The sequence below is a fragment of the Gekko japonicus genome, unplaced genomic scaffold, assembly GCF_001447785.1.
Source record: "Gekko japonicus isolate JY-2015 unplaced genomic scaffold, Gekko_japonicus_V1.1 scaffold1447, whole genome shotgun sequence".
Classification (NCBI taxonomy): Eukaryota; Metazoa; Chordata; class Lepidosauria; order Squamata; family Gekkonidae; genus Gekko; species Gekko japonicus.
The window spans coordinates 207,710-227,107 of record NW_015176015.1 but is presented as its reverse complement, the minus strand read 5'-3'; the positions used below and the strand labels follow the sequence as shown (position 1 = coordinate 227,107).

At 43.2% G+C, this 19,398-nt stretch overlaps 1 protein-coding gene across 1 annotated transcript in view; it reads right to left on the bottom strand.

Moving 5' to 3' along the window:
- SLC6A7 (solute carrier family 6 (neurotransmitter transporter), member 7) overlaps positions 1 to 15,684 on the bottom strand; it is a 29,631-nt gene extending 13,947 nt beyond the window's left edge. Inside the window, exons 1-6 of the mRNA XM_015426571.1 lie at positions 15,565 to 15,684; positions 14,145 to 14,328; positions 10,450 to 10,581; positions 9,437 to 9,671; positions 7,860 to 7,998; positions 5,983 to 6,117 (exon numbers count right to left, since the gene is read on the bottom strand). Coding sequence (XP_015282057.1) covers positions 5,983 to 6,117; positions 7,860 to 7,998; positions 9,437 to 9,671; positions 10,450 to 10,581; positions 14,145 to 14,328; positions 15,565 to 15,684 — 945 coding nt within the window. The remainder of the gene's footprint in view (positions 1 to 5,982; positions 6,118 to 7,859; positions 7,999 to 9,436; positions 9,672 to 10,449; positions 10,582 to 14,144; positions 14,329 to 15,564) is intronic.
- Positions 15,685 to 19,398: the final 3,714 nt, after the last annotated feature.

Here is a 19,398-nt window from a genome sequence, read left to right as displayed (position 1 = left end):
TCCAAACTGTAAGGAAAAGGAAGAGGTGACAAGCATAAATGTGTTTTGCGTTTAATTGCCTATGAAACTGGGACATTTTCTCCCATAGTTCTTAAAATTGGAAACGATCCCTTGAATGAGTAGTACAGCCCCTACAAACATCATCCAAATTGGACACAAAACAAAGAAGGTAAAGCCAGACATGTTTCCTGTTGACACCAAAGGAAAATGAATGTAATAATGGAAACAAATTGAAATAATAAATTTATTTAATGAAAACTAACATTCCTTTGGAAATAAAACTGGAAAAAAAATCAATTTGCACATCCCTATTTTGTCCATGACTTGGACTTTTTCCAGCTGTGGAAACATTTATGTTTGTTCCCATGTTGTGCAATCCAGCACACATGTTCCATTAAGCATGCAATTGACATTTTTACTAGCAGTTTAGTTCCCTGTTCTACAATGACTAGGACAATCTACCCATGCCCACCATCCCATCTGCCACTAGGATGAAGGGAGGAAAAACACAATGCCATGATGTCTCAGAACATGATAAGTTGAACATCAGAAGATAAGAACACAGAAGAGACCTGCTTGATCAGGCCAGTGGTCCAGCATCCTGTTTCACAAATGAGTCAAACAGTTTGGCAGGCCAACAAACTATAGAGGTTAAGGTCTTTCCATGATGCTATCTTCCAGCACTGGTATTCAGAGTTAGTTGTCTCTTTATATATAAAGGTTCTCTTTATACCCCATGGCTAGTAGACATAGTTGGAATTATCCTCCATGAATCTGTCTAACCCCCTTTTAAAGTGGTCTATGCTTGTGACCATTACTACATGCTTGTGGCCCTCTAACCTGGATGATAGGTTTTAGAAGGTGGTGCTGGGGGACTGCTGTTCAGCCCCTTGGCCTTTGGCCTATAGGGTCCCACAAGGTTCCATCTTGTCCCCTATGCTCTTTAACATCTGATGTATATAAAAGCCGTGGCATATTAGAACTTTCCAGCTCTCCCATTGGCTGTGCTGTGCGCTCCATTGGCCATTGGGCCATCAACCGTCTCTCAAGAGTACTTGCATACCATTGGCTGGGTGGTGGGTGCTGGGTCTACTCCTCTCTCCTGCTCACTGCGAGCCTGGCCACTGTTCCTGTCAGAATAAACTGCCAAGAGGGTTGTCTCTCCTGACAAAGTCGCTTCTCCTGCTTGGCTCCTCCATGGCTGGCTGGCTGGCTACTGAAATGGGCCAGCGGTCATCAAACCATTATCTTCTCCTTCTGTTGTGGGGCTAACTTTCCCCTCAGTGGCTGTTGCTAGGCAACCAAGCTTGGTTCTGTCAGTAAAAAGGCAAAGGCAGGAGGTTCATTCCAGGTCTACTTTGGCCTTTGTGGGGAACTCATTGGGGCCAGTCTAGACTAGGGTTGTCAGCAGTGTTCCCTCTAAGCTGAGTTAAGGTGAGCTAGCTCACACTTTTTTAGCCTCCAGGTCACAGATTTTTGTCTTAGTTCAGGAAGGATGACTCCAGAGCAAAATAATTTATACAGTGACCAAATTGCTTGCTCACAACTTTAATGCTGATAACTCACAAAGTAGAATTTTTGCTCACAAGACTCCACAGCTTAGAGGGAGCATTGGTTACCAGCTCCAAGTTGGGAAATTCCTGGAGAATCTATGGTTGAGTCTACGGAAGCCAGAGTTTGGGGAGGAGAGGGGCCTCAGCTGAACATAATGCCATTGAGTCCACCCTCCAAAGCAGTTATTTTCTCCAGGGGGGGAAAGAGAGATTTGTTGTCTGGAGTTCAGATGGCAGAGATCAGTTCCCCTGGAGAAAACAGTGGACTCTGTGTCATTATATCCTGCTGAGGTTGCCACAGCAAATTAACGTTGAGTGCCCAAGGCTGGAACACTCACCCAGAACCTCTTTCTAGAGCTCATTGTATTTATTCCGGCAATGGGCCTTATTTCTAGCCTATAATAAACCCTTTTCATGCTTCTAAACGTGAGCCAATAGAGTAAGTTTGCCAGGTCCCCTCACTGCTCTGGTGGGGGGATGGGGGGTGTTCTGGGGGTAGGCTGCATGCCATGGCCCCCACCCCACTCACAAAAAGACTCTTTAAAGAGTCTTTTTGTGATCCATGCATGCAGCCTGCGACCGGCCCCTCCCTCTATCCTGCTAGATTTAAAGGGCCCTCCAGCTGGTCAGCGGGCTACGTGGTCCCCACCGATCAGATGAAGCCCTTTAAACCAGGCAGGAAGGGAGGGGGGAGAGGGGTGGCTGGGTGGGTGATTGCTCTTGGGGGTGAGGCCTGGGGGTTCCCACCTGGACCTGGAGGCTGGCAACCCTACAATAAACTATTTTAGATCATATGACCTAAAGAGTTTTAAACTATATTTCCCTTGGTGCCATGTCTTAAAGGGCTCATTTCCGTACTCTAAAGCAATCTGCTAGCTACATATTTGTCAGCAAGCTGCCATTCTGTTTTCTGTGACCTCTGTGTACATATCCTTACCCTGTTGCACCCGGCTTGTTTATACTATCCTGCTTCTGTGCTGGAATGCATAAGATAACTACTGGTGGATGTGTGGGGGAGAAGATGCTGTAATGCTTGCCTATTGCTATCTCATGAGAACTGCACCTGTGTTTTGTCTGATGTTCTGCCTGGTTCCCATGGACTGGGCGCGCAACCGTTTCATTAGCCCGCCAGCGGGAATATTATTCATTGGATATGTATCTGTTTGAATTTCCTTTATTATGCTCGCCCTAACTGTGTATCCCCAGTTCTAACAAAGAACGTGTTTGAGTATGTCTTCAACGCTTTGAAATAAATTTTGCTTTTCTTGAAAACGTGGATTTATTCTCGATGCTTGGGGATCCAACAATATTCTGCTGGGGGCAGTAGAAAACAGTTTTGTATGTATTTTAACTGTTTCGTAGGTATTTTAACTCTGTTGTAACACTTTTAAAGTGGTTTTAATGATGTATGTTTTTATTTCTTAATTATAATTGTTTTATAATATAACTATATTATGCATCTTTTAAATTGCTAGCCACTTTGGCAGCCCTTGTAAGGGTGGAGAGGCAGGATGTAAATTTTGTAAATAATCATAATCATACTTGCATTGGCAATATTTGAAAGACATAGAGAACAAAGTTGATAACAAAAACACCTGAAGTGGCTCCAAAATGGGCACTTGAAGAAATAAGCGGAAGGACTCATTCTAACTGCACAAGGGCAGGCACTCAAAATGAATAGTATGAAAGCCAAGATTTAGAAGAGCAGTGATGACAGCAAATGTTGACTTTGCAAGACAAAAGATGAAACAGTTGACCACATGATCAATGCCTGCAGTAAAATTGCTCAGCCTGACTATAAAGAACATCATGATAGGGTTGCAGCTATGTTGCCCTGGAATCTTGCAAGAAGTATGGCTTATCATCAGCCAGAAATTCATGGGAGCACAAATCAGACAACATCATGGAGAATGATGAAACAAAGATTCTTTGGGATTTTTGATTACAAACAGACAAACACCTGAAACATAACACCCCTGATATCACAATTTGTCATGGGCAACAACGGCAGCGCCGGGCCCCTGCCCAAGTTGGCAGCGCAGCCGGAGTCGCTGGCTTCACCAGAGGTGGAAGCCAGCCCCTCAGACTCCTCAGGAGTTGACAGCTTGCCGCCACTGGTGCCCAAGCCAGCAAACCCCTCATCTGGTCCAGCAGCAGCTGACGAGTTGCAGGTGCAAGCAGAAAGCCCACCTGATTCACCTCTGCGGGTGGCTCGGCTGGGGGAGCAGCTCCACAGGGACTTAGCAGCCCACCACCAAGATGCACGCTTGCGGGGGAGGTGGGCACTGAGCAAAGGGTGGTGCCGGAGGCCCATATAGCTCCTGCTCAGGGTTGGGCTTTCTGTGGAAGCAACAAGTTGCAACCATGCCAACCTTGCACCCACCTCCAGTTCCTGTCTTCCAACCTCACTCCTGCTTGGATTCCTGGATTCCTGACCTCCTGCTTGCTATTCTCTTTGACTCTCAACTTGGCTCCTGTTTTGTCTCTTCTGGCTATGACCCCCTGACCATTCCTGACTCCTGACCCAGCCCAGCCCATGACACAATTGTAGAAAAATGAGAAATATGGTTTGGATCATTGACGTAGCAATCCCAGGAGACAGCAGGATAGAAATGAAAGAACAGGAGAAGATCATGAAACACCAAGACCTATGAATAGCATTAGAGTGCCTTTGGGAGAAGAAGGTTACCATCATGCCAGTTGTCATTGGGGCAGTGCCTAGAAGTCTCAAGAAGCACCTGGACATTCTGGGCACTGAGCAAATAACGCCAGCTGAGCTCCAGAAGACAGTGCTGCTTGGAACAGGAAGAATCCTGCAAAGATACCTCTGCAATTACCAAGAATTTGGCTAGACCTTAAATTACAGTACACCATCTACCAGTCAAATATATGACTGTGACAATTCACATAATAATAGTAATAATAATATGTCCAGTGGCAGTGAATTTCACAGTTCAGTTACTGATTGAGTAAAGAAGTATTCCCTTTCATCCACCTGGAACTTATTGCCCATCAGCTTAATTGGCTGTCCATAAGTTTGGGCATTATGGCAAAGGGTGGGGGAAGCTTGCTCTCTCCACCTTCTCCATCCCATGCATGATTTTATAAACCTCTCTTATCCCACCTTAACTGTATTTTTTCTAGACAAAAAGTCCCAGACTCTCCAACCCCATAATCATCTTGATTGCCCTCTTCTGTAATTTTTCAACTCTGCAATATTCTTTTTGAGATACAGTGAACAGAAATGCATGGAGTATTTCAAATGAACCTGCACCCTAGATCTACACATATGCATTACAATATTGGCCCTTTTAGTTCCAGCATGGTGCTTGCCTTTTTCACCGCTGCCACACACTGAGTTGACATTTTCATTGAACTTTTCACCACAACCCAACAATCTCTTTCACCTTCATTCTCAGCCAGTTCAGAACCATCACCGTATATTTAATGTTAGGATTTTCCCCCCAGTGTGCATCACCTTATACTTACAATGAGCTTCATTGCCCCATAACCAAATTTAGAAAGATCCTCCTGTACCTCTGCACAATCTGCCTTGTTTTCACCAGGCTGAATAGTATGGTATAATGCACAAACTTGGCTGCTATGCTGCTCATCCCCAATTCCAAATCATTTATGAATAAATTAAATAGCACTGTCCTCAATGCCAGTCCTTGTGGGACCTCACCACTTACTTTCCTTCATTCCGAGAACTGTCAATTTATTCTTACCCCCTACTTCTTGCCATTTAACCAGTTTTTAATCCATAAGGAGCCACATCCTCTTATTACATGACTGCTAAGCTTACTCAGGAGTCTTCGATGAGGTATCTTGTCAAAAGCCTTTGAGAAGTCCAGGTATACATTGTCTGCCTTATCATCCTTATCCACATACTTGTTAACATGCTCAAAGACCTCCAAAAGTCTGGCGAGGCATGACTTCCCTTTTCAGAAGTCAGGCTTTGTTCTTTAACATGCTTAATAATTATATTTTTAGTAACAGGCTTTACTAATCTGGAACAGTTTAAGCTAAGTATTATAGAAGAGAAGGGGGATTAGACATGTGGATGCTGCTTATGGCAGCAGTCTTGCATTTAATATAATGTGTAGTTCTAATCTCAATGTTGTATATGTTAGAACTATCACCTACAAAACACCTCCTTGCTTTTCTTAAACAAATTTGGAGACTCCATCTGCATTTTTGAGAGTGCAGCTCTGCTGGTAAGAACCCCAGTGAGCGCCAGTTAAACCTCATTGACCTCCGTGAGCTACAAGCCTTCTTGTAAAATGACGTTCTTTTTCTCCTGTATCTGCCAGACCCTGCTGTGCACTTCTGCTTTGAATAAGGTGGTCCTTGGTATGTGGCAGGCAAAAGGGCAGAGCCGTGTAATTAAGCTCCGCTCCTGAGTGAAATTACACAACAGAGATCTCACCTTGGAAGACAGCAGGTAATGGAACTGGGGTGTGAGATAGAACTTAATTCCTAACCAGGCTCCTTCCAGTGTTACACCACGAATCAGGAGCATGATCAAGATGAGGTAAGGAAACGTGGCAGTGAAATACACAACCTGCAAGAGGAGAAGGGGCACTTGCATGAATTTGCAGCAATGAGCTCCTTTCTTCATGACAATATACTATCTGTAGAACAACCTAAAACTCTCCTGTTCCAGGGCATCTTCTATGGCACTGAAATAATTAGCTCATGTTGACCTGAATGGTGATATGGACTATGCAGAGCATAGCTACATTGGTCATTGTCATGTATCCAGGAAGCATAATGGAGCATAGGGCCAAGTTCATGTGTGCACATCTGAGTGAAAGTAGAATTTTTGCTCACAAGACTCCATAGCTTAGAGGGAGCATTGCCTGTGAGATAGGTGAGATTGAGAAAGCTCTTTTGAGAACTGCTCATGAGAGAACAGCTTTGAAAGAACTTATGACTGACCCAAGGTCACACCAACAGCTGCATGTGGAGAAGTGGAGAATCAAGCCTGGTTCTCCCAGATTAGAGTCTGTACTCCTAATCACTATACCAAACTGGCTCTGTTTGCTGGCCCAATTTTGAGTAAACTGATACAGGGATTGGGGTTTCATACAGCAAATTTCCTTCTATTAATGAGCTATCTCTGAAGTGCCATGGTTATTTCAAACAGTGCCACTTCCCCCCCCCCTTTTATGCAGCATGATCTTCCTCAGACTTTTAAAAAACATTCTATGGAGAGTGTTATAGCGCTAAACTGCTATAGCACTGAAATGCTATATTGGTTTAGCACTATGGCGCTCACCTTAGAACATTTTTAAAAAGTCTGAGGAAGATCATCTGGCAAAAAATGGCGAGGGGAAGCAGCACTATAGGAAGTGCTATGGACATTTTAAACAGCACAGCAATTCAGAAGTGCAATGAAGGAGTAGAAAACAGAATAGAGCAGTTTCCCTCAAAAGCAGCTCAACAACACTTTGCTAACCCAAGTGAGTTTGTATGAACAGGTAAATAAATTCCACTAGCAGCTGGTTACTAAAATGAGTCTGTCTGAAATGACAGGGAAAACCCACTAGCAACCAGTTACTAAAATGGAACACAAAAGCAGTTTGGAAAGGGTCAGAGCCAGTGTCTTATAGTGGCTGGCTGGAGTGTTTGACTAGGATCTGGAGGACCCAGCTTCAAATCTCCTGAGGATAAAATGGATGAGAGGGGAACAATGTAAGCTCACTTGAGCCCCTGTTGGGAGAAGTGAATAAACAATATACAGGATGGTCTTAGCATTTCTGTCTTGTCCTGGGATTTAAAAATGGAATTTGTGTTTGTATTTACAACATTGTTCTTATCCTAGTTATATTATTTAACAGAGGACAAGTGAGTCTAGCTCAGAAGTATTGAACTCGTTTGTTATGAGGGCTGGATCTGACACAAATGTCTCTGTGTCAGGCCAGGCCCTGTGTGCCATAAAATGTAATGCCAGGTACCGGAGATACAAACTTTATAAAGGACACTGGCAAACCCAATTAACAATATTACTCAAAAAGCAAACATGCTTAAAACATCGATACTCTTACAGTATTTCCTTACAGTATCTCCCTGATGCCCACCCTCCCACTTCCACTGCCCATTACTCATTAGCACTGGGACATAATGCACAGCCTCTGTCATCTGCCTGTAAAGGTAATGGCCAGTTGCTCGGGGGCCGGATAAGAGCCCTGGATGGGCCGGTTTTGGCCGGTGAGCCATATGTTTGACACCCCTGGTCTAGCTCATGGTTACCAAATTAAATTCATGCAGCTTCCCATACACTGGGCATTAATTGGTACCTACCTTGCCAGAGGATTTGACTCCCTTTAGGATACACAGGTACACAATGACCCAGGCAAGGAGGAGGCATAGGCACAGATTCCAACGAATTCTCCCAGGATCCCCAATCCCTGAGCTCTCTTGGATATGCAGGACATAACGACTGGGGCCAAAAAAAGAAAGAAAAAAAGAAAAGCCATTAATTCACTTACTGTCAATACAAATGAGGCCAGACTTTCCTTCCCAAGTCATTATGGATGACATTGAATGTTGAGAGCTGTTCTACCACAAAGCATCAGTACTGTGCACAGGTTGTCACATTTTGCAGTTCTCTGTTTCAAGGAAAGAATAATTTTCACTGTGTGTACATACTGCGCACACATTTTAGGAAGCAGTTGCCAGCTATTGTTCCCCAGGATGTGTGCCTGCAGTGTAATAGGTGCATGTCTGATGATCACATGTGTGAATCTACATGTATGGCTGATATTTTTTTTGCCAGAAATACTTTTCCTGTAGGGAGTTTGTAACATGTATAGCAGCTCTAATGGCTGCTTCACAGAACATACATTTCCTTACCCATATAATAAAGATATATCTATTTTTGGCATGTGTATGTTCACCACTCCTGACTTGGCTAGCCCAGGCTAGCCTGATCTCTTCAGATCTCAGAAGCTAAGGAGGATCGACTTTGGCTAGTATTCGGATGGGAGACCATCAAGGGATACCAGGGTCGCTACATAGAGGCAGGCAATGGCAAACCACATCTGAATGTCTCTTGCCTTGAAAATCCTACAGGGTCACCATAAGTTGGCTGTGACTTGATGGCAAAAAAAAAAAGTTCACTACAGGGGAAAAATTAGAAATTGTGGCTTCCAACTGCATGCATTGCAACAGACACAAGCAGGCCCATCACATTTGCTGGTGCAAACCAATGTATGCCAAAAAACCAGATGTAGTACACCCATTTTGTGAAAAGCAGGCTTTAAATTTTCAGCCCAAAGTAACTCTGAAAACACACCAACAGTTTTTAATTTTGTGACCTCCCCATAGGATATATTTTGAAGAAAATAGATATTGTTCTCACTTCAGTATGCTGATAACAATGCCCCATTCTCTACTCATATGACTTTGCATTTTAAAGTGTTAACTGTGTTTATAAACCTATTCATCCTTACTCTGCTAATCCATAATTCTCATAATTAGGATGAACAGGGAAGAGAGAAAAACAACCTATACATATAGTAATTTGCTAAATATGACCAGAAGACTTAAGCATCTGCCATCGAACATTCAGTCCATAGAATGTTTCATTGCGTGTACTATTGTACTACAGAACCAGCAGTCATTGTTCCATGAAGCCACCTGTTCTCCCATCTTGTCTGCAGCTATGTATTAAGTCTATTATGGGCAACATTAATGTCATCATAGATTGATTGTTTTTCATCTATAATTGCTTTATTCTGTCCCCCCCGTTTACTACAAACTATGCAACTGTTCTTGCCCTGTTCTGTCTGTGTCATTTTGGGTGTCTTGCTGAAAGTACCTTGAGATGAAAGTGAGAGGAAACGTTTTTAAACATGTATATTGCCTAGCCTTCTTACCTCCAATATTCCTCGCTCGGGCTGACAGTGTTAGAGATGTTGAACGGGACAGCACCATTCCCTTTCTGCATGATGTGGTGGTCCAGGCATAGGTCTGTGTTCCACCAGTTTCCGCAGTACTGCCAGGGCAAGTTTTTTGTCAGTGAGGCAAAGAGGTAGAAGAGAACATAGGCAATGATCATGTTATAGTAAATGGCCACCAAAGAGACAATCAGGATTGTAGCCATGCCAATACCTAAAAAGGAGCAGAAATCATAAAGAGAGATCAAGGGAATGACAATGTTAGACATCACGCAGGGGAGCTAGTCCACTAGTCTGTTGCTCCGTTCATGATAAACATTTCACTGCCAGCAAATAAGATGCAGCCATAGCTAGATAGCTGACCTCTGGAGAAGAACACACACAAACATGTTACTGATGGCCAATCTATTCAATGTGTGGTCCCTCAGGCCCAACTAAACATGATGGCATTCACAAGTCTGACCTGTGGGCAACAATGCCATTTTAAAGCCTAATGAGGTGATTTAAAAATGCCACAAGGAGCAATCCTGATCAGGCCTGCAGCTTGCTGGAGTGGGGAGCTCTGATTTCCACCACTCACATGTCTTTTCAAGTGTCAAAGCAGCTGTTGGGGTGTCGTGTGGCCATTTGGGCACGGGGCTTGGTGGGAGGGCAAGAGTGCTTCATCCTGCCATGCTGTCAGGCGAATTAGGATCAGGCCCTCACAGCATTATAAAATCGTATCACTAGGCTTTAAAATGGTGGCAGGTCAGACCTGTGGATGCTGCCATGTCTAGATTGGCCATCAGTCACTTTTTTCTCTGAACTCTTTTCTTTTAACTCTTTTATTAGGCAATATTTTAAGAGAATTTTGTTGACAATTAATTTAAAAGCCCATGCACTATGAAAATTTATGCTGCAATCAATTTGTTAAGATTTAAAATACCACAAGGCTCTTTGGTCTTCTAATGGCACTGGAGTTGTCAGAGGAGGATGAGCCCTGCATTACACACCTTTAAACAGTGGACTTATCTTCCAAACAGCAAGAGGCCCCAGGCTTGAGAACTGGCCCAGTGACAGCTCCATGAAGAAGATGGGAATCCCACATATTGCCAGCATGATGAAATAAGGAACAAGGAATGCTCCTGTAAAAAAAATAACATTACCCAAAGCAAAGTGGTTGAGTGCATCCCTGGCACACACATTTTCTAAATACACAAATAGTGGGCATTATTGGGCATTATTGGGAAATCTGGGGGCACAGCTAGCAAATTAACACAGTGAATGGCCACTATAGTCAATACCTAACTTGCCTAATCTTCATTAACTTTATCACTAAGGCTGACAGGTTGCAATGTGGAGATTTGCGCTGTATCTTTAAAACTGCCAACACAGCAAAAGATGAAGCAGGATAGCGTCTCTTAAACATTCCTTCCCCATTCCTGTCATGGGATCTCATCCTGTCTTATAATGAGCAGAAATTGGGGTGGGGAGAGTGCAGACAAAAAATTCAAAAAGGAAGAGTGGCAGAAGGTGTGCTGCTTCGCCTCTTGCTTAGCCAGCGGTTTTAAGCATATCATGCACCAATGTTCCCCCTAAGCTATGGAGTCTTGTGAGCAAAAATTCTACTTTGTGAGCTACTGGCATTAAAGTTGTGAGCGAGTGATTTGGCTACTGCATAAATTAGTTTGCTCTGGAGGCCTCCTTCTTGAGCTAAGACAAATACTGTGAGCCGGAGGCTAAAAAACTGTGAGCTAGCTCACACTAACTCAGCTTAGAGGGAACACTGCCATGCACACGTTTTGTGTCAAATCTTGTCAAATCTACCACAATAGCATCAAGCCACCTCACATCAACCTCCATGTTCTTATACTCTTGTAATGTGGGAACTGTTGTTATTACCCTTATTGGGTAATATATAATATTCCTGGGTTGGATCAGCAGAGTAGACTGGGAGTTCTATGCTTCCCATAGGGTTACCAGGTCTGACTTGGGAAATTCCTGAAGATTTAAAGGCCAATGCCCAAGAGGACAGAGTTTGGGAAGGAGAGGCAGTTCAGCATCGATGTGATGCCATAGATTCTGCCCTACAAAGCTGCCATTTCCTCTAGTTGAACTTGTATCTGTAGTTCAGAGATCATTTATAATGCCAGGATACCTCCAGGCTCCACCCTAACAGGCACACAAAGGCCATATTCAACTTAGGACCATGGCAAATGGGGAGAAGAAGCTTCAGCCTCCCTCCCTATACCATTTACCCCACCTGAATTCCCTGCTCCCATTTCCTGCTGCCTCTCAGAGCAGAAGTAGGAGAAAATAATACAAAAAAGGCCATTGGGCTGACAACGTGATGTCACTTCCATGGAAAACCCAGCAATGACATTGTATCTCTCTAAGAATCAATAGAAACTTTCTGGCTCTTAGAGACAACTGACATCACTTTCAGGGTTTTCCCCAGAACTGGTATCACCTTCATTTTTGCATTATTTTCCTGCCACCAGAAGGGGGAGCTAGGGGCAGGTAATCCCCACCCCTAGAATGGCCTTGGCAGCCCTCACAGCACACCAGGGCTGTTTCACGTTGGGGAAATGATGCAAGGATAGCCTTCCCAAACAACCAGGCCCAGCAATCTCCTACCCTTGAGAACTTGAAAAGCAGTTGGAAAAAATGGCCTCTATAGTGGGAATTTCTCCTAGTCTCTATGGCTTTGGTCATATGGATTAGGGGAAATTGCTGGAGGGTCATTCAGAAGTGACATCACAACCTCCTCAATTTTTACTGTTTCCAAGCTCTCCCCCACTCCAAAAAAATCTCTAAGCATTTGCCTAGCCAATGTTGGGAACCCTATACAGGTGAAAGTTCTCCCTCTCTCCACATGCCGTGGTCCCAATCTGATTCAGGCCCACCTAGGAAGCATTTCATTCCCAGACCACATCTGTTGATCAGACCCAGTCAAAGACCTGGGGAAAGTATTATCATATAATTAGGCCCTAAGACCTAGAACAAGTACAGGGTCTTATTCTGGCAGCAGCTGTGTACTTGACATATACATAAAGATCTCAGTGTGAAAACTGAATGCATAACTGGAGAAGATCAGCTGGAAAGCTTATGATTCAGCCAAGAACACCATCAGTCCCAAATTAGCATCGTAACTTGTCTTAGTAACCAAAATGCTCAAAAGGGGACCTGCATTCCCCACATTCACAACTGTGCCTTTCTGGGAGATGCGAAGCACTTCTCAAGATTTTCTGTTATCATGAAAGGTTCAATTTCTGTTTCAGTGAAACTGACAGTGCAATCCCGAGCAGAGTTATACCTTTCTAGGTCAGCTGAAGTTAATGGGTTTAGACAGATGTAACTGTGCTTAGAATTGCACTGTCAGCCACCTTGCCAGAGAACACCAACAACACATGTAATTTTTTTTTAAAGAGAGCTGTCAAAACAGATTTATAAAATGATGAGAAAATTCAGTGAAGCAAAGTGGAATCGTTTCTCTTAATTCTGTCAGTACCCTGGGCTGATACCTAACTGAGTACTTAAAAGCATTCCCAAAGATGTGCACTGAATGATGAAACCCTGAAATCCCTTTTTTGGGTCCTATTGGAGAAGACAGCATCTCCAGGAGTGAAGTGCCCTTTTACATCCTGTAATCATGCAAGCTGCATTATACACTGACTCAGAAGGATGCATGCCTCCTACTGATGCATCAAGCACTGCTTTCCAGAACTCACAAGGCATTTGGCAGAAGTATCTAGCATCATGCCAGAGTCTGCTCAAGAGTAAATAACTCATACAGATTGCTGGTAAAGTCATTGGGAAATGGGACCTCTCTTTTCCATTTTGTGTTCTTCACCAAACAAGCCTGTGTGGAACCGACAATTTATCTTGTCATTTCAAAAATTAGCACAGAAAAATCCCCACTCCTTGTTTTGTTGACACCTTTGGGGAAATGTGTGAGATGAGCAGAACCTGTGAAGAGTATGCAGGTAGCAGGTGGGTGTGCTGGCAGAGTGGGTTAAAAAAGAGTGGGCCCAAGAATATGACGCACAGCATGGGGAGGGGGGCTTTTTTCATCCTGAATTTAGCTGGGGAGGAAAAACCAAAGCAAAACTTTTAAGCTGCATTTTCAAGTGTGCAATTTATAATTGACAGTTTCTGTTGTGAGCTTCCAAAATAGAATGCTGGAGAAATGAAGTGCTATGAAGTCAGGCTCATATCCTGGAAATAGTTTAGATACCACTTCAACATCATGTCTATCCCTAGAGTCTTCCTAAACTCCATTCTCCTTCCCATTTGATTGTTTTAGAGGTGCATAAAGTTTGGATGAGGTGTGTGTCACTGTCTGCCACAGCTATACAATTTGGAGAAAGAATGTCAATTGGTATTTCTCTTGGGCAAATCCACATTGATCCTGAGGGAATGTACTCACCATTTTGGAGCTCCAAGACAAAACTGAGGCAGGCAAACAGACAGTAATTTTGTGTGTTTGCTGAAAGTGGTACAACTCGAAATAGTATCCCCCCCCCCCCCCGGGGCACACATGATGCCTGCCATTCTTCTTCCCGCCATATTAATGATGCTCCAATGCAAAAGATAGACATACCCTATTTGCCCATTTCTTTTTGTCAGCTTTCAGTATGGAGTCGAAGTCTTCACATACATGGCCATAACCCAGACAAGTGAGAAAACAGTATATTTCTATTCTTACCTCCCCCATTTGTATATGCTCGGTATGGAAACCTCCAGACGTTTCCCAGTCCCACACAGTATCCAATACAGGACAAAAGGAAATCCAGCTTGCCTGTCCAATTCCCTCTGTCTTCGGGATGCTCAATTTCCAGGTCACCATCTCCATGATCACTTGGGGTCATTAACAAGTCTGGAATTATTGGCTAATAGAGGAAAAAGTGAAAGTGGACGCCGTAAGTTAAAAAGCAAGTGTGAAAACAAGGAGAAAGAAATGCAAGGGAAAATGAGTAAGAATTACAGAAAGAAGGGAGGATGATGAAGAGAGTCTGACAGAAGTGGGAATAGGCTGTACATGATCAGCACTTACCCCACTGAATCACAATCATAGTTTGCTCTAGGTTTGGTTGACAAGTATGCATATAGCCTGAAATCATTTTCATGTTTTGAACCCAAATCAAACACATCAGAAAGAACTCGTGTATCAACTTGCAACCTCCTCAAACACCTTTTTTTTTTTTCTGTGGGCTCCATTCACCTACTTGCTCTGATTCCCTGAAGGTGAGTCCTTGATTCATACAGCTGGTACCCACTTCCCTAAAATGGCCTCCAGAAGTATATGAGGTTACAGCAGGCTCAAACCCCAGCTGGGACCATGTGGAAATACCAAATGAAGGATCTGCAGACATTTGTGTGTGGTGAGCACAGGAGTGGTGTAGTCTCTAGGACCCTGACAATTTTTGGAGGGGGGCACTGCAGCCTAGGGTTGCCAATCTCCAGGTGGGTCCTGGAGACCTCCCAGAATTACGACTCATTTCCAGACTACAGAGATCAGGTCCCCTGGAGAAAATTGCTGTTTTGGGGGGGTGGAGTTCATGGTATTATACCCTGCTGAGGTCCCTCACTTCCCCCCATATTCCACCTCCCCTAGGCTCTACTCCCCGCCCCCAATCTCCAGGAATTTCCCAAACCAGAGTTGGCAGCCCTGTGCTTTTTGGGAAAAAATTGTACAGAGATTCCCATAGTGTATAAAAGCAGCTTCAGGACAGTAATGTTCAGTGATGGAAAATAGTGCAAGGGGCAAGAGTTAGAAAGACCCTCTCCCCTTTCATATCACAGCCCCAGCAACTACATTATGCACAGTTCCTGAGGTGGCGGGGTGTGTGTCACATAAATACATACATGCACTATACAGTTTCACCCTAAGTCTTCTACTTCTTATCCCACCTTAAACAACATCGCATGCATTAAAAAAATTACATGTTAAAATAATTCAAGTGAGTAGTCGTGTTGGTCGGAAGCAGCAGAACAATGTTTGAGTCTAGTGGCACCTTTAAAATGCCACTGGACTCAAACTTCGTTCTTATGTTAAAATAATGTCACTTAAGAAAATATTCCAATAGACTAAGGGTCACATCTTCTCTTCCTAGGAACAGAGAAGCTTCTCGCCTTCTCCAAACATAGGCCTCCTGCATTTGCTTCCACAGCTGATTTAAGAATCTCCTAGCTTGCAAAGGTACTCCCTGAAAAACTGTGTGGTGAAAATACTCCTCCTTTGACATGGCCTCTCTTGGCACTCACGTACACCTTAACAGACTGTATGAGCTGTCTGCTTTTCAGTGCTGAACTTCTAAAAAAAAAAAGGAGCCTGTCTGAAAACCACACACTCTGACCTGGGGGCCATTTCTTAAAATCCTTGATATGAGAGGACAGGCTACATCTACTCAGTGGTGATTGTAAAGTATTATGCAGTGGCTTGGGGTACTTTCATCTCTCTTCACTTATATGTACCTAGATTCTAACCTGAGTTCTGGCGAGCTCTGGCCCAGATTGCCCTCTGGCCCTCCTTTTTCTCTGGGAGCTGCCTTTTGTTACCACAGCAGGCTTCAGTTATATAGCGTCAATGCTCCTCTCATTCAGTTTCCATGGAGACAAAGGGATTGTTCAGTTGAAGGAAGCATGTGTGAGGGAACTAGCCTAACGACTAAGCACAGATTTTTATGCCATATGTTACCCGTTCTTTTGCTTGCATGTACATGTATCTGCACACAGACACAGGTCTGCATGTACATATATATGCATGAACACAACAAAAAAAGTATCATTTAGACAGAAAGGGGTACATTTACATTACATTGATGAAATTATGTGTGTGTATATCTGTCTGTCTGTCTATCTATCCATCGCCACAAGCAGCAGGTACCTCAATGTAGCAGACAGCCATACGGCATATGAGAATGTTATCAAAATATATATTTCCATATATAGGCACAATCAAAGTGTACACATTTACAAAACATAACTCATAATCTAACAACCTACTATGCAGGCTGACAAATACATAAAAATATACATTCATACGCAACCCAATGGGGTGAAAAGGATTTAGCCTTAATATACAGGAAAAGAAAGTAGATATAAGGACATTTGCATGGATGAAGCCAACCTGTAGGAAGCTGCTGGGAATGCACCACTGACACTTCCATGTTTCCCCTCCAAGGATGATCATTACAGTACCAGGCCTTCATTAAAATACTCAGAAACAGGAAATTAGATGGCTTCTCTTATCAGTCTGTCTGTCTATACTAGCAAAACACAGCAACAAGAAGGTCAACAAACCCATACTAGATTAATTTAACTTAGCCATGGTATCTGAAGAAGTGTTCGTGCACACAAAAGCTTATACCCAGAATAAAATTTTGTTGGTCTTAAAGGTGCCACTGGACTCAAACATTGTTCTAAGCCATTGAATGATGGCTTATTGGATTCATGTGGATTCATGTGGATTCATGTGGATTCATGTGGATTCATGTGGATGACTTACACAGAGAACACATATCTAAATGCTTTTAATCCAAATACCGTCCTAGAGAGTCATGATACTGTGTTTATCCAGACTAGAAAAGAAGGAAGGAAGAAGGAAGATGGAGAGAAGCAGCCCTAAGAGTTTGAAGTTTAGGCCACTATGGTTGAATATGGGAGTTGATACTACTTTGGACTAGCACTTTATGCTATATGTTTTCTACATGCTCATCTTGTAGATTTGTAAACAAACAGATATTATAGAAAGATAGGTCTCCAAGTCCCCCTCCCTTCCAAAGGAAGCTAACAATAGCACCATTCACATGTCTGTACATGTTTGATAGAAATGTGAAGGGAAGAAAATAGGATCATGTCCACTGACCCCTCCTGTAACCTCTCTACATTTACCTTAACCTCTGGAGGGAGAGCATGTATGTATAGAGTTCATTACGTCTGTATGGATGAGTGCAAGAACAGAACAATATTGTATTCCCTCTGATGCTGCAGGAGCAGAACCAGACTGGTAGAATGAACTCCATATGAGACTGCAGTTGGTGGATTTCTGTTCTGCATGCTCCTTTGAATTAAAAACTGTGTGTTAATAGAAAACCAGCACAATGGGGGAAATGATTCTACTACCTCTTTTTGTCTGAGGAACCAATTTTCTATTTGCTAGGCATTTTTAGCATGAGGAATCCTTCATGATTTAAGTGGAATAGTCCATTCTATCACCTCAGGACTCTGCCAACCCATTACTACCAGACAAACCATTACTGAACCAGACAAAATGCAACAAAATAGTTATGAGAACATGAGAGCTCTCAACACTTTTTAATGTGTCTTACAAAGCTCTGAGTGGCAGGGTGTTTTTTTTTTAAAGTTAACCATACCTATTATGCTGTTTTCTAAATTTAAAAAAAAGTTAGGCTTTATTAGCCATAGTAGGGGGAAAAGGACAACTGAGCTTGGAGGTGATAAGAGATGAAATTCTAGACCTATTAGGGATCCTGATGGCATATAGCTGAAGATTCTTAGGGAACATAAATGTGAGATGGTTAGTCTATTAACCGGTATATGTAATTTGTTACTACAATCAGTCACTCCAGTAGACTGGAGCAAATATTACACCAACTTTTTAAAAGGGCTCCAGAGGGGAACCAGTAAATTACATGCCAGGTAGCCTACTGTCTCAGGCAAATTAGTAGAAACTGTAATCAAATATGAAATTATTCGGTACAAAGAGGAACAAAGCCTGCTGAGGAAAAATCAGCATGGTTTCTGCAAAGGGAAGCCCTGCCTCACTAACCTTTTGGAGTTCTTACAGATAGTGAACAAACATGTAGATATGGTGTGTATAGAAATATTGATTTCTAAAAGTCCATGCCTTCTCCTGGGATATCTTTCTGGTAACAGGCTGTGCCTTATTTCCTGTTACCAGCCAAATGGTGGGACACATGGCTCAATAGCCATGCCATAAACCCACATTCTTCACACTTCCATGCTAGAAGCTAGACTGTGAGGCACCCCACTAGGCCCACATGCAAGAAGTCACGTAGCCGATGGAGAAGCTGGAGTTTGGGGTCACCTGACTGCAGGAGGGGCCTCCAAACTCCTAACCATTCCTGTGTTGCAGCTATGGCAACCAACAATGGACACACCCCATTCCCACTCGCAATTGGCTCCTGGCCAGGGCTAATTTATGACTGGAATTGGCCTATAACTAGTCATTCCCTATGAGAGAGCCTCTCTCTGCTCTCTCTCTGTTCTGTTCCTGCTCTCTGCTTGTTTATTGCACCTGGAAATGCTGTCCTTTGAAGAGACAAAGGACTGGCTTTGTGAATTGGACCACATGGTTGAGCAAAGATGGATTTTGCCTTCAAAATCCCTTGGACTGTTTGGATATTCCTCAACTTGGTAGTTAAGGCAAACAGCCCTAGCCTTTCTTGTTTTGAAATCTTTATGGTTACTTGCAATGCTCTGGACTGAATAAAAACTTATTCTTATTTATAACCTGTCTTTGATGTTGTAACTGGGATTCCAAGTCTATTTCCTGTGCCTAACTGACCACAAGCTACCATAGAGCGTTCAGTGTGCATCTCTGGGAAGAGTTGCTAATGTGTTAAGTCCCAGATGACAGCTGAGAGATTTGAATCTCTGCTGTGAGCTGGAGGGGATTATAGACTACTGTAGAGGTTTTGGTGGCATATTGTTCTGAATCCAGAGAGGGTAGCCTACCTCTGTGGGTTGTTGTTTAATGTACTGTAAAAGGTACAGGGTCCCCTCCCATTTCTGGACAGGCGTGGGTGGGCTATCCTATACAGGGTTCCCTCCCATTCCTGGACAGGCATGGGTGGGCTATCCTGTACATGGTGACTTGGTAGAGGTTATATACTTAGCAAAGACTATGGAGTAAGGTTATCAGTCATGGGATAAGAGGATGGGTCCTGTTATGTCTAGTGGTTAAGTGTGCGGAC